The sequence below is a fragment of the Annulohypoxylon truncatum genome (genome assembly GCF_022578515.1).
Source record: "Annulohypoxylon truncatum strain CBS 140777 unplaced genomic scaffold F4807scaffold_6, whole genome shotgun sequence".
NCBI lineage: Eukaryota > Fungi > Ascomycota > Sordariomycetes > Xylariales > Hypoxylaceae > Annulohypoxylon > Annulohypoxylon truncatum.
Genome location: NW_025953792.1, coordinates 1,097,247 through 1,111,631, shown reverse-complemented (window position 1 = coordinate 1,111,631; position 14,385 = coordinate 1,097,247). Strand labels below are relative to the sequence as shown.

Below are 14,385 nucleotides of genomic sequence, written 5' to 3'. Positions count from 1 at the left end.
GATGACGATTTAGGATACTACCTACAAGATTACTCTCGTATGGCTACCTAAGTCTCTTATGCTAAGGCATCTGAATAAGCGGAACAGCCAATCGGGTCGTGACTACAAGCTCGCGATGTCATTGCCGAATGCCTATGCGGGAGAGAGGGGGATTCTTTCTGGCGTCAGCTTCTACCTACCCTGATTACCTCCCTATATAGACCGTGCAGCCGGTGTAGGTAGTTAGGTGATGAAGGTTGACGCTTACCGGGGAGTACCTGACCAGCAAAAGGAATTGGGGTCTGACTTCCCGTTACGGGATAGGGTGGACCAATGAAATGGTTGCACGCGGTCATACACGATCTTGGCTTGCGGGAACTAGCCCCTGCCAAAGCAAACTTAGGCGGCACTGGCCTCTCCATTAATGATCCAATGGAATTGGCGATTGGTATCCGGAGCACGGAAGTTACGAGATAAAGATGAAAGCAAACTCATATGCAGTTTCCATCGTCCGACGTCTTTACTTGGCACTATAATTATGTAAGTACGGTACATACCTATGTATTAGAATTTAGAGGAATGAATAGATGATATCGTCCGATGCCACCGTCGTTTCTTCCAAACTTCTACATCACCTCATTTGTCAACTTCGTCTTTTTCGACTTTCCTCTCACACAATTCCCTCATCTTCGTCCTCTATCGGTGTAAATCATCCTGCAGTGAGCAGTGACAGCGTCCGTGTTCAATAGACTCGCAAAATCCACCGCTCGTCAATCGCTTTTATATGTACTTACTGTACCTACCTGGGTAATTGATATAAATTTCTACGACCTCTACTTACACGCCCCCAGCGGTTGTTTATCACCTATAACGTTAGGTGTAGCACCGCTAGGAGTTCTCGTGGACAGTCTCTTATATTCCTCCTGGGATAACCTTGGGTGACGAGTAGTAGCAACAGTCAATAGGATTAACTAGTCCCACACCTCCCTATGGTATCTCGTTGATGGCCGTCCTAAGCCGTTTTCCACAGCCAAGATGATGCTCCATCGTCGGTTGGATTCATTGATACCTCTCGTCCTTGGTGCGTTAGCTCTACTATCCACGGCATGCGCCAAAGACACGCAATATATCAGCGGCACGAGTCTAGATGGAGTCACGACGAGGCTAGCGCTCGACAGAACACCTGCCTTATATACGGGTGATTTTGGTGATTGTCTTGGAGGACAGAGCTTGTTGAATGTGACCAAATTCGATGCCGCCCTCTACTACGATAACTCCACCATTCTCTTCCATCTCGACGGCACTACAAATATCAGGAATGAAAGTATTATGTGTATGGAAGTCCCTATACTTGTATATCGGGTTCCAAACTAATTGCGCTGCTAGTATACATATCCGTCGAAGCCTATGGCGAAAGCAGGTTCTCGATGACGGTAAATCCGTGCAATGTAAATATATACAGGTAAGGCGATATACTATCTAGGTCGTATCGGTGTCTCTTCATGCTCATGGTTCAATCAGCATGTGCCCCCTGAGTGCCGAACAGCCTGTTGAAGCTTTCGCTTTATTTCCGATCGGCCCTCAACAGGTGTCTGGCATCCCGCAAATCGCATACGAGGTTCCCGACATTGAGGGTTACGCTAGAATCCAGATTTTTGCCAACTCAAGTCAAACCGAGATTGGATGTTTTCAAGCTGTTATGCGGAATGGAAATTCGTTCGCGCAACCAGAGTCGATCAGCACCGTCTTAGGGATATTTACCGCCGTGGCCGTGATCGCGTCGTTTGCAACAGCAGCATATGGTGTAAGCATTCCTCATATGAGAAGTCACTACGCCCATTCGTTATCAGTCCTTGTCATATTCGAGACTTTTCAGTCTATATTCTTTTCCGGGGCTTTATCGCTACCTTGGCCGAGCGTACTCCCGGCCTGGTGGAGCAACTTTGCGTGGGCGGCCGGATTAGTACCAAGTTCGAACGTGGCGCGTTCCATCAACCCCTTCGTTGGTGTCAGCGGCAATGCAAGTCAGGTTGGAGGGGCCGGTTCTACCGTCATCAACAATCAAGGAGGACTTACTCAACAAATATACGGACGTTCGTTCCTATCGAACCTTGCAACCCAAATAACAAGTAAGAGGGTTCCGGAAATCGTTCAAGGTACTATCAGTGCTATGACGAAGAGGGAGCCCTACGACCCAAACAATTCCTACGACTATAATTGGAATGGCAGTCCGGTACAGCCAGGGATGCCCTTGCCTGGGGATTGGACTGGTTTCACGGGCGAACTGTCAGAGCTGAGCATTCCCGGCTCAAATGCATTCATGGTTGGATTAGTCTGGTTACTCGTTGCTCTAGGGCTCGTGGTCGTCTTCCTAGTGGCCTTCAAATGTTCCCTGGAAGGACTAGCAAAGATGAGGTGGATTAAACAAGACCGCCTAGAGTATTTCCGATCCCACTGGACTGGTTACCTAAGTCTCGCTATCCTAAGAACGCTCTTCGTTGCGTTCTTCTCCATCACAACTCTTGCAATGTTTCAGTTTGCCATACACGGCTCAGCCGGTCCTACCACGATAGCGGCAATTGTCTTCGTCATCTTCATTGTCGGTATGGGAGGATTAGTCTTATACGCCCTCCATTCCAGGCTGCGATTCGGCACATTCTCCATCGATCCAGACCGCATCTTGTTGCGCAGGGGCAAGATCTTTGGTTGCCTTCCCTGTGTTTTGCCTATCCGTCTTAGCCAACTAAAGGAGGAGGAACTGGGCGAGAAGCCGGTTGGATCCTTGCCATTTGTTCGTTGGCATTTCATCGACAACGACCCCAATCGAACGAACGTTCACCAAGATGAGGAGTATATTAAACGATTTGGCTGGCTGTATGCACGCTATCGGCTCTCCAGATGGTGGTTTTTTGCCTGTTGGCTGACGTATCAGTTCGTACGAGCCTGTTTCCTCGGAGGTGGTGCGGGCAATCCGCTCGCCCAAGTTTTTGGACTATTCATTGTCGACATTCTTGCGCTTGTCGTCATTGCAGCACTCAATCCGTATGAAGGGCAGCGAAACACAGCCCTAGCTGTTTGGCTCCTAGGCCTTACCCGGGTGGCCACTACCGGCCTTTCTATTGCGTTCCTCCCTGATTTCAACCTCAATCGTATCATACTTACCGTTATCGGAGTCATCATCATCGTGATCCAAGGCCTCCTTACCATTGCGGTGATGATTCTGGTAATTATTGGATGTATCTCTTCTTGGATGTCTCTGTCTCGAAATCGCGAATATTTTAGTTCGGAAATGCTCGAAGGGGTCCGCATTCGATACTTCGAACATATAGCCCAGAGGGCTACCGACAAACCTCCCCCGCCGAAGCCTCGGTCGAAGTCGAAGACAGACCCAAAACCTAATTCTTCGGGTGAAGTCCCAGAGCTCTCGAAGGAGCCTTATTTTACTGTCACTTCGGTCCGGCGAGCCCCCAAGATCGAAGACGAAGATGATGACTATTTAGCCGAGATCAACCTATCTCCTATTGCTGGTGGTGCAACATCCGTTCCTAGTCCTATGAGGAGAGCAAGCCGCTCTGCTAGTGTCAGTTCACGGCACTCCGTGAGTAGTTTACCTCGTGGAGCTAGAGTTCACCGTGCTTCGTGGAGTTCTAGAGACTTCTCTCAGGGACAACTAGACCACGATCGGCCCACCGCTCTCGTACGACAAAGAAGTGGTGGACTAGGTCATATTCGGACCAACTCTCCAAACATTGCTGCCGTTTTACAAGGACAACCATCTGTTAGCAGTCTCCGAACAGGAACGTCAGTCCCTGGTAGTCGACCGATGACTCCTACGAAAGAAGTCCCCGAAGCACAGTCGAGTCTGGGCGAGGTCAAGGAACTCGAAAAGGACACGGAGAATGAGTGTTTAGAAGATTCTCAGTAGTCATGGGATTCCTCAGACAACTCGAGGGTGGCACTAATCAAATAATGATTAGATACCCGTGACTCATCCACCTTCACCTCCATGGTTTGTGCTATAATTCACTAGACCATTGGTCATTATACCCCTTCCGCAACCTATCACTTGTTTAAGAAGCATCCATGGTGGTGGGCTGGAGCATTGAATGGCGTATGGGTTGTTTAGCATATTCATGAGGTGTTGGGCGTATCGCGTTTTTATAATGTTAGGTTTTCAAGCCGTTAGGTTATATGGCATGGTGAGCGGAATAGGTAGAAATTGTAGGCCTGGGGGGCCTTTGGATAACATCCGAGTATAGTAGTCAATGGTACAGTGACATTAAAGCCCCAATACACTCTCTTTTAACTACAGACGTCTGTAGTTATAAGGTACGTTATCGGTGGGTTTACCTTTGGTTTTCTAAGACGAGAGCCAAGACTCTGTGTGGGATACGTCGCTTCGATCTATCACCCTGGGGAGCGCGTATAGAACATTAGGTATCGATGATCGAGTTACTCACTTAGCCAAGCTGCGAAACTTCGGTTGCAACAAAGAAAATACAGACAACGATGGAACTTTTTTAGTAATGGATGGCGTCTCCCATATAGATTACCACGCCCCACTTAACTTTACTGTATACTCTTATTATATTTTCGTAAACAGCGAGCTATACGGATGTGGTATCAAAATAAGAGAACAAACACGCTAGAGATAGTGGCAGGATGTAAACACCAAATATAGAGAAACCAAAAGCACGTAGGATTTATCTCGTCTTTGAAAGAGTCATCGAGCGAGGCTAATCACTGAAGGAATCGCACAAGTGACCCCGAGCTTATGGATATGTGCAATGTGGTATCATTCTGGGCAAATTGCCGGCCCTAATTTCGCCATTGTATCTTTTTTGTTACCTGCCTGCCTTCCCTGATTTCGCGCCGGTGCCAAATAATAAATGGTAAAAATGTTCCCAACTCGAACGTTCCAACACAGCGCTTCTCTCTCTAAGCAATTCCCGTCTAGAAACAGGTTGGCTCCATGCAGCGCTGAGACGCTTATTCTTTGATATTAGATAATAGGATGTTCGCGCTTGACAATAATACAAGGAAGCAGAAAGAGGCTAGATGAACATATCCCACTCCTAGAGACTATCAATTCAAGTTTACTGCGCGAGAAGCGGGATGTCAAGCGGCGGCCGTCATAGACAGCCTGTTCTTCTTCGGCATTTTCGCCCCCTTGGCCGCGGCGGCCTTCTTGGAGTCATCTTCCTCCGCTTTCTGAGAGAAGTCCTTCCATTTCCTCCACCCATCAAAGTCGATCAGGGCTTGCATGCAACCCCACTCCATCACCTTCCGCTCGAGCCATACGAAGTTGACAGGCTATATACTTCACGTTAGTGGAGTGCAAGGGGCGACACGATATAGCTTGGATCTCACCTTGGTTAAAAAGTCGTTGCAACCAGCCGCGAGGGCCTCGTGCCTGTCACTTTGCAACGAGCTTGCTGTCAGGGCGACGATGATGACCGGGCTCTTGAACATTTCCGTGTTGACAAGCTTATCTTCCTCTGCGGGCTCGGCCTTGACGTCGTCCGGGGGACTACTAGCAGAGGAAGAGAAGACGCCGATCGAATTAACCTTCTCTATCCTCCTGATCTCGCGGGTAGCTTCAAGGCCACTCATGACGGGCAACTGGATATCCATCAAAACCAAGTGAAATCCACCAGCGCGCCACTTATTCACGGCTTCCCTACCGTTCATGGCCGTCTGCCACCGAACTTTTAATCGCTTGACGAACGCTTCCAAAAGCTTGAGATTGATGATATTGTCTTCGACGATCAGGACATTAATAGGTGGGACGCCGCCGTTCAACATGCCCGGCGGTAAGGACGGGTGCTCGATCGCCTTCTTGGTCTTCTTCGGCCGGTTGATGGGTCGGGGGGAAGATACACGCGGAGGTGGGGTAGCGGTTCGTTCTGGGACGGGGGGAGTCGGGATCGACGGGGCGGTAGGCGGATGGTTGGAGTGTTCTGAAGATGCACCTGAATGAGTCCTTGAGCGCGGTTGTCTTGGGTAGTTGTGCATACCGGTAGGCGGCGCAGCGGATTGCGAAGCGTGGCCGTTGGCAATGGTGGACACTGGCGACGCAGTGTGCATCCTCTGGATCTTGGGCCTTGCTCCGAGCCGCCTCGTCCCGCCCGGGGACGGCAGTGGCGGTAGCTGACCCCCACCGAGGATGGTTAAAGAGGGAGGGAGATGGAGCTGGTGAGCGGCATTCACGGCGGCTGAAGAGGCGCTGGGATGTTGAGAAGCGGGGGGATATGGTGGGAAGTAATCGGTTCCCGATTCGTGGGGCCGGTCGTCGCCGCCATAATACCTGGGATTCGGGGAGGCCTTGGGAGTTCGACGGCTAGGTATATCAATCAATAGGGCGTCGTCGACAGATTGGCCACCTGGATAATAAGCATCAAGAGTTCTACCCATAGGCTCATCGGGCTGTAATGTTCTGGTCGTCTGCTGTTCTCTGTCGCATATGCGAAGGGTCAAATCTGGAGCGTCGAACTGGCGACCGAGCGAGTTTGCATACTTCCGTAGAATTAATTCGCGGACATCGTCAACCAAGTCTTCCTCGTTTATCGTAATCAAGGTGGGAGATGCGAGAGGTCTTTTGACCCAGACCTTTCTCGTAACCATATTTCCACTTATCGGCAGAAGCTGATCTGGTTCAGGCGAACCTATTTCACTAGCATAGCCCGTGTTTAGAAGGGTCTTAATCAAGGTAGTCTGGCGATGCGGAAGAATGCTCTGTCGTCTCGGCGGGGCTGCGGGTCGGGAGGGAGATGACAAGGGAGATAGCGCGCGGCCGGCGGATGCGGGTCTGTTATCGTCTTCGTCACGGTGGTGATGGTAATGATGATCGACGGTGGGCGGCTTCAGCTGTAGAGTGGAGGCAGCAGGGCGATGTTCGTGAATGCTCGGCAACGGAGAGACGGCAGTGGTGACTGCGGCTGCGGTGGCTGCGGCGGCGGCGGCAGTGGTGGCGACGGTTGGATTTAGATTCGCGGTTGAGGTTGAGGTTGAGGTTGTAGTTGTGTTTGCGTTTGCGTTTGTGTATGAATTTAAATTTGGATCGGGGATGGCGGGTATGGGTATAGGCACGGGTACGGGCACGGGAACGGATGTTGAATTGATTGAAAAAGCTCGTAGATCCTTTCCCGACTTGGCGGTGGTGGGAGCAGCGGGAGAAGGGGAAGTGGGAGCGTAAGTGGGAGCGTTAGCGGCAGCAGCAGCAGCGGTAGCAGCAGCAGCAGCAGCAGCAGCGGCAGCAGTAGCGGTAGCAGTGGAAGCTGTGTAAGATCGGCCAAAGTTGTTCGCCTCCACCTCCACAGTACCGTGAAGACCGTGAAGACCGTGAAGAGCGCGAGTACCGTGAACAATACTTCGGTTGGTAGAGTTGCTGACTAGGTCTAGGTTTGGCTGATTTAGCTTCTCTAGATGGTCTAGCTGCTCTAGCTCTTCCTCTTCTAGCTCCGGTGGAACCGTGTCAGCTTGGCCTCGACCTCTTTCATCTCTTTGACCACTTTGGCCATTTTGACCATTTCTTCTATACTCCCCATCTTGATTCGGAGCTACGACAACAACAATGCCACCGTTGCTCGGTGAACTGTCGTGAGAAGAGTGATCAGAGCCATGGCTGGACCTACCATTAGCGTCCCGGCCTTTTTCGCTACTCCCCTTCTCCTCGCCGGCACCGGTACTTAACGAGGCCGCGTAGCCGGTGGTAGATGCGTTAGTACGCGTGCTGCTGGAAGCTCTACCCCCGCCGATGCTATGCTTGCTGGAGCCCAACGAAGGAGCACCGCTGTGCCTTCGCAGGAGCTTGGCCTTGATCCGGGCTTTGAAATCACCCATCTGGATCCCCTGTCGCGCGAACTCATAAGGGGTATAATTAGAATCAAAACTCGCTGTCTTCGCAAAAGTAGTTGGAACCGGGAGTAAGATAGCAATGATATTAAGGGAGACAAGCGAGCGGAAATCCTTGAGAAGAGAGAATAGACGATGAAGGAAGATACAAGAAGTCAGAAAGTCAAAAAGTCAAAAGGCCAAAAAAGCCAAAAAGCCAAAAGGAGCCGTCGAATTGCGCTCGTTTACATATGTACATGTCGGACTGATAGCCAATATAACTATATGCGTGTGTATCACACATCCCGCAAGTACATACTTCCGACTGGTAGAAACGTTGAATGTAAAAATAAGGAATTGCCTGCAACATCGAAGGTTAGGTACCTACGCCTACCAATATCAATGTATCGGAGCTATCTTATGTATTTAACAGGGAGATTAGAAGGGGAAAGAACCTAGAACGTATCCATTATGTAGATGTATCTATCTACCTATGTATAATACAGGTGCGACTGTTCGTGGATCCCGTCCCCCGACAATAATTAACCTTTAACCTTACCTTCTACCAAATAGTATCGTGCTGTCGTTGCTCCCGTCTAAGAGGCCCGAGGGAAACTACATAGCTGGGCTCTTATGCATGTAGGTACCTCCTAGCCTAGATAGGTAAGCTCAAGTAATCTGGCAATCTGGCAATCTGGCAAAGCTGGACGTCGTTAGAATGCTACCTAGGTAGGTACCTCAGTTTGGGTATCCTAGCATGTACGACCCAGTCAAGATATGACAGGCGGTCGCCTTCCCTGCCGAAACCAACCGTTTTGCAGTGGACAGAACTGGCAGACTACAGTATCATGTATGTAGGGAATTATGGGAGCTCTCGCGCAGGAGGATCGCGATCATGATGAGCCGGAGCAGGGGTTCCCGCATCGTCTGTGTCTGTGTCGACGCGTTTCAATCAAAGATCTCACTCGGGCTTTCTTATCACTGCCATGTGGCATCGTCCATACCATCTTGGTTCTTAACCTCGGCCGAGAATATGTAATAGTTGATGTTTGTTGGACGTTATAATTAGAGCTGGCCGAGACACACAACTCAAGAACATTTGAATATTCATACCTACATAGTAGGTACCTGGGTATCTACCATGTACCTATGTATACACGACATGCCTACTTTGCCAAGCATTTACTATCAAGTTTAGCAGTCAACAGCCAGTCCCGAGTCGAGTCGGTAATGACATGGAATTGCTGGTAGTCGAATTGGATTTGACTACATGTAGGCAGCATGCGGTGGTTTGGGTACTGTTGCATAATAGAATAAGAGAAAAGAGAAACAGAAAAAGTCACTGCTTTTGAATGGTAGATACCTAATACAGAGCCGCTGCAATGGAACCGGTGGACCACTACTTAAAGTTGAAGCGAAGTAGGATACCTACTTATTGGAAGGGTCCCTTTTTTTGGATATTGTTATTTTATTATAATTAAAGTATATATAGTTATAAAAATTTAGCATTTTATTTTTAATATTGTGTTAATATTTTTAATAAAAATAATGTTAAATGTTTAAAATAATGGTTTTTTTATTATATATTTATATTAATTTTTATTATTAATTATAATTATAATAATTAATTTAATAAAATAATTATATAAAACCGTTATTTTAATTTAATTTTAATAATTAAATTATAAAAAAATAGTTTTTATTAATTAAATTATTAAAATAACGATATAATTATTTAATTAATAATATTTATTTAAATAAAATTTTAAAAATTTTATTTTTTTTTTATATATATAATTTTATTAATATTAAGTTATATTTTAATATTATTTTAAAATATTAATATAATAATTAAGTTTTAATAAGTTAATAAAATTAAATAAATAAAAAACTTTAATATTTTTTTTTTATAATTAATAGTTAAGTAATTAATATTTTAAATAAAATTTAAATAAATTTATTAAAATAATTAATTTAACTTTTAATAAGAATAAAAAAAAAAATTTTAAAAAATAAATATTTTAATTAAAAGGAATTTTTTTAAAAAAATAATTAATAATTACTTTTTTAAAAAAGCTTGTTTTTTTATATAATTTTTTTAAATTTTAATATAATATTAATAATATAATTTTTTTTAATTATAATTTTTACTTTAATATAATTTTAACCTTAATTAAAATATTTAATATTAATAAAATAATTAATTTAATATTATAATTATTTTTTATTATAATATCTTATTAAAATATTATTAATTTTATAAGATTAAAACTAATCTTTTCGGAAAATCATTTGTTGGCATTTGGCAAGTGTGTCTACATTATGGTATAACAGTGTCCAAAAATGGGGACCCCTCCCTTAGGTATGTACCTATCTACCTTGTAGAAGAAGGTACGGCAGTAACTTCGTATCAATTTGCATAGGATTGAGATCTTACATACAGTAAAGAACTCTAAATATGAGCACGGACCCGAATAAGGCACTTCCATCCGCATATGGAGATCTCATTACCACCCAGTACCTAACCGGGTCCAGAACCACAGTACGGTTTTTCCGAACCCGATGTCCAATTTTCTTTACCAAGCTTTTTTTTTTCTTCCACAAATTCTTATCAAAGCTTCCATCTACACACCCTCCAGTTTGAGGCGTCCTATGTCGCTACGATGCCACCACGCCTACCAACTGCGTCAGCGGCAACCTCTGCCTTGACTAGATCAGCTCTACCGAATGTGAACCAATGTGTCTCTCTGCCACGTTCGCAGACAAAGGCTAACTTCTCGACAACCTCGAGTCGTACTCACTTCAGTAGAGCACGCCGCAGTTTTAGACATTGGATCAACGGTCCCGGGTCGGTTTACCGTAAACATAATCCCGGAAATACCAATTATCTTTGGAGGGGTATTCCCAATCCCGACAAACCATTTCCCCTCAATCCCCAGTTCATAAGTGAGCCTGTCCTAGACGATCGTGCTAGGGAATTGATCTGGGAGAAGGTGATGCGAAATGGCGAGACTATCAAGGCAGTGTCTGCCGAACTAGGTGTTGATATTAGGAGAGTAGCGGCGGTTGTGAGGTTAAAAGAAGTCGAGAAGGACTGGGAAGCCAAAGTGAGTTGTCTCCCATTGTGCGTCGCGCATCGTACATCTCATTTACCCTTAACCCTATGCCGCGCTTTTATGATGACTGTAACATACCCAATTCGATAAGTCTTGAAGACATACACATGGTTACAAACATTGTTGCGAGCCTCTCTGATCCTAGCGCTCTCTACAAATTTTGAAGTCGGGCAATCTTTGACAGAGATTATTGCTAATGTATCGCAACCTTAGGGGCAGAAGCTGGCGAAACCGTATGCGAAAGCTGTATTGTCCATGCTTCCTACCCATACATTCAAGGCTGGTCAGCGAAACGAACCCTTCGAGTCCATTAATGAGCTACATGTACATCCGTACACGATGAAGCAGATCTTCTGGCCGACGTCTGAGTCGCGACATTTTACTCGTGCCGATGCCGCCAAAGCCTTTCACCCTAAGATGTTATCCGCGGATGAGCGAGTCCCTCATCCAGAACTGATTCAGATGGAGAGGGAGGTGTTGCAAGGTCGTCCATTATATGACGCTTCAGAGAGGTTTAAGCAGGCTGTGATGGAGTCGGAAAGGAAGGCAGCCGAGAAAGAAATCGAAAAGGCAGGTATAGAAGAGAAATACACCACCCGAATTCCCACGAAGCGCTTTGAATACCGTTTCAAACAAATCAATTCGGAAAATGTCGGTCCCACGGGTAGGGCTCGAAACGCGGTTGGCTGGAGGTATGGTGCGCCGCACTATGACCGGTCCAAGGGTGAAGTCAAGATTCCCACTTCAGTACCTTAATCCTAGGCGGGTCGATTGTGTGAGGATCTCTGTACGATCTCTGTACAAAACCTTTACGAACATATTATAGACAAGCATGGGGTTAGACGACCCTCGAGGAGTCTAAGCTGCTGCGCATTCGTCTATGGATAGCGGGCCAAGAAAAGGGGCCGGCTTCTATGTACACATTGCTGAATATTTACATATACCCAACGACTATAGCAATAGTTTGGCATGATTCTGCCATGGAACAATCCCCTCCTCGCTCGCATCATTGACGAGATTACTTCGCAGCTGCTTAATGCCCTCGGGTGAGAGTAATTCTAAATCGACAACGCACTTCTCGACAGATCCGTGTGTCTCCCGGATTTTGGCTAGCGTGCCCAACATAGCCTCCTTTCTAATCGAAAGAAAATATGGAATCATACGTCAGCCTTTCAACATACTATCGTACCAAGAACTGAAATCGAAGGGAAAAAGAAAAACGCCAACAGCAGATCAGCAAGAGGGAGATGAGGAATATGTGAAACAAGTATAAAGAGAGGCATACCGGGACGAAAGCATCCTTTGGGCAGATCCGGGGTTGTCTCGTAACGACGGATTGTTCATCATGTGCGCGATAAGCTCAGCGTGGCGTTCCTTCAGCCCCAAGTCCGTCAAGCTATATTCGTGTGCAACGACCTCGTCGTCCACGCCACATAAGCTTAGGATCAGCGCGCAGATCACTCCGGTCCTGTCTTTGCCAGCGGTACAATGGATAAGACAGGGTGCCGGCAACGAGGGTGAAGGCGAGGCCAGGTGTTCCAAGATCGTCCTGAACGGCCGGTAGTCGTTGCTCGGAGAAGCCGCGGCAGCAAGGATGTCACCATACGCTACCACGAAACCCTAGTTAAGGACAAACTGTTAGCCATGGGCTTATCAGGCTAGGTGAATATGCTGGTTGAACTGTCTGCCTCTCAGGATGAGTTATGAGTAAATGAAACACGAACAAGAGGCAGCTCGTATCGAGTATTGGGTTTTGGGCTAGCGGTGAATGAAATAAAATACCAGCATCCCAGCACCCCAATGGACCCCATTCACCAGTATTCTTGAGCAGTTCAACCTTGGCCATAAAGGAGGCTAGGCCTCGGCCCCCAAATGCAACATTGATGTCCCCAGCCCCAATCTTTAGACAGCCGCTTGGCCGAAGCTGGTCCGCGGGCCGAGCCAGAGAGACCGACGTAGTTTCTTCACTGGTGGAAGCGTACGCTTGACCTTCTCCCGCCATTCCTTGCGGCGCGGCGCGTGTGATGTGACACATACCTGTGCACTCTCAGAGGAGTAATTCTTGTATCTTAGAGCCAGTGCCTCAGGCGAGTAGTCCTGATCGAGGAAGACGGGAACAAATTCGCGGCGAGCGCCATCCCACTCCTTCACCTTCCACCCATCACCGTTGCCGTTGCCGTGGAGCCCATGCTCGATCTCGACGGCTGAGCGCAAGTCAAAGACCTTACCGATGCCCAGGCTTTGCAGCTTCAACACACCGTCTTCGGTGACCTTAGATGGTTCCGACGAACGGTACACCAGTCCACGGCGGACAGCCTTCGTATTTGAGCTGTCTCGAGGCAGGCTAGAGTCCGAAGTCAAGCCTGAACTACCGACTGGATAGCCTCCGATGTCGCGGAAGTTCGGTAAACCCGGAATGACAAGAAAGGGCGGGCTAGGAAGTTCTTCCGTCATGATACCTGACTTCCCTTCGACGAAGTTTGACCGAGGACGGATTAGAAACTTAGCTGACTCTTCGTACAAGGCTAGGCAGGTGGCTTGGGCTCGCAGTACGTAAATAGAGTGAGCACGTAAGCGTTCGGAGACGGTCCGGAACAAATATTACAAAGTGGATATGTACGGAATAGCTGGCAATATGTGCAGCATCAATAATAAAGTGGAAACCAATGAGAATAACCGATTGGTAGAATCGATATTTCTCATTGGTTGAAGGAGGGTACACTTTCACCGCAAGATGGTGGCACATTCGAGTTTTATGAGTTGTCAATTGATCGGAGACGAGGGGTGAAAACCAACAAAGAAGCAACCTAATTACTACTTAGTACCCATGTTCGGTGAATAGAAGCGTATTTCGAAGTTTCGAATATCCGATAGGAGAATGGGAACACGAGTCTCTAAGCCCAGCTATATGAGTGTACCTGACTACCTAGATACATACTATGTAGGTATTACATACCATGTTTAAATGAAATATGCGCCAAGCAAGTTAGCTGGTACATAAGACTTTCTTACTCATCATCTTACAAAGCCTACCTACTTCGTACATGTAGGTAGACTAGACCTATCATCACGTGCTTCATTTTTGAGACATTCATTGATACATGTATGTACTACGCACGCGCTACACGTACCGAAAATCGCACTCCCGTTTTCTTGTTGCTTTGTCTCTTCTCCCCTCCCCTCCCCTCCCTCTCTAGCAGAGCCTCATGTGGAGCCGCAATCCAATTGTACCACCTCCCTCCCTCGCTCCCCCTTTTACATGTACCCCATGTCCGAAGCAGCCCGACGGATGACCACGGGCCTTACCTATCAAGTCATACAATGGATATTGTTCCAATAGCAACCTAATTGAGAAGTCTACAGAGGCAACGATGCATTCTCGACTCAGTTGGGCTTGGTAACGTGACAGTATACCTTATGTAACCGCTCCGCTAACCTTACTCAGCTGCAAGTACAA

At 47.0% G+C, this 14,385-nt stretch overlaps 4 protein-coding genes across 4 annotated transcripts; 2 read left to right on the top strand and 2 right to left on the bottom strand.

Moving 5' to 3' along the window:
- The first annotated feature begins 429 nt into the window (after positions 1 to 429).
- Positions 430 to 4,538, top strand: F4807DRAFT_414681 (TRP-domain-containing protein). Its single transcript, XM_047996984.1, has 3 exons — positions 430 to 1,312; positions 1,366 to 1,441; positions 1,501 to 4,538. The coding sequence occupies exons 1-3, from the start codon at positions 1,015 to 1,017 to the stop codon at positions 3,902 to 3,904; spliced, it is 2,778 nt and encodes a 925-aa protein (XP_047857336.1). The 5' UTR covers positions 430 to 1,014; the 3' UTR covers positions 3,905 to 4,538.
- F4807DRAFT_414680 (uncharacterized protein) lies at positions 4,537 to 8,274 on the bottom strand. The gene is made up of 2 exons (XM_047996983.1): positions 5,350 to 8,274; positions 4,537 to 5,292 (listed from the first exon to the last, which is right to left on the bottom strand). Exons 1-2 carry the CDS (start codon positions 7,819 to 7,821, stop codon positions 5,098 to 5,100), a joined length of 2,667 nt encoding a protein of 888 aa, XP_047857335.1. The 5' UTR covers positions 7,822 to 8,274; the 3' UTR covers positions 4,537 to 5,097.
- Positions 8,275 to 10,391: 2,117 nt separating this feature from the next.
- F4807DRAFT_351735 (eukaryotic mitochondrial regulator protein-domain-containing protein) lies at positions 10,392 to 11,782 on the top strand. The gene is made up of 2 exons (XM_047995465.1): positions 10,392 to 10,919; positions 11,142 to 11,782. Exons 1-2 carry the CDS (start codon positions 10,476 to 10,478, stop codon positions 11,682 to 11,684), a joined length of 987 nt encoding a protein of 328 aa, XP_047857334.1. The 5' UTR covers positions 10,392 to 10,475; the 3' UTR covers positions 11,685 to 11,782.
- Positions 11,782 to 13,904, bottom strand: F4807DRAFT_351726 (protein-tyrosine phosphatase-like protein). The gene is made up of 3 exons (XM_047995464.1): positions 12,966 to 13,904; positions 12,214 to 12,548; positions 11,782 to 12,063 (listed from the first exon to the last, which is right to left on the bottom strand). The coding sequence occupies exons 1-3, from the start codon at positions 13,380 to 13,382 to the stop codon at positions 11,880 to 11,882; spliced, it is 936 nt and encodes a 311-aa protein (XP_047857333.1). The 5' UTR covers positions 13,383 to 13,904; the 3' UTR covers positions 11,782 to 11,879.
- Between the last annotated feature and the right edge of the window lie 481 nt (positions 13,905 to 14,385).

Excerpts from the sequence above, each read along its gene's own strand:
- F4807DRAFT_414681 (XM_047996984.1), top strand. The coding sequence starts at position 1,015 with ATGATGCTCCATCGTCGGTTGGATTCATTGATACCTCTCGTCCTTGGT. Across the intron at positions 1,313-1,365 it reads CAGGAATGAAAGTATTATGT|TATACATATCCGTCGAAGCC; the intron begins GTATGGAAGTCC and ends TTGCGCTGCTAG. Across the intron at positions 1,442-1,500 it reads TGCAATGTAAATATATACAG|CATGTGCCCCCTGAGTGCCG; the intron begins GTAAGGCGATAT and ends TGGTTCAATCAG.
- F4807DRAFT_414680 (XM_047996983.1), bottom strand. The coding sequence starts at position 7,821 with ATGGGTGATTTCAAAGCCCGGATCAAGGCCAAGCTCCTGCGAAGGCAC. Across the intron at positions 5,293-5,349 it reads GCAACGACTTTTTAACCAAG|CCTGTCAACTTCGTATGGCT; the intron begins GTGAGATCCAAG and ends TGAAGTATATAG.
- F4807DRAFT_351735 (XM_047995465.1), top strand. The coding sequence starts at position 10,476 with ATGCCACCACGCCTACCAACTGCGTCAGCGGCAACCTCTGCCTTGACT. Across the intron at positions 10,920-11,141 it reads AGAAGGACTGGGAAGCCAAA|GGGCAGAAGCTGGCGAAACC; the intron begins GTGAGTTGTCTC and ends TCGCAACCTTAG.
- F4807DRAFT_351726 (XM_047995464.1), bottom strand. The coding sequence starts at position 13,382 with ATGACGGAAGAACTTCCTAGCCCGCCCTTTCTTGTCATTCCGGGTTTA. Across the intron at positions 12,549-12,965 it reads ACTCCTCTGAGAGTGCACAG|GGTTTCGTGGTAGCGTATGG; the intron begins GTATGTGTCACA and ends GTCCTTAACTAG. Across the intron at positions 12,064-12,213 it reads CAAAGGATGCTTTCGTCCCG|AAAGGAGGCTATGTTGGGCA; the intron begins GTATGCCTCTCT and ends TCTTTCGATTAG.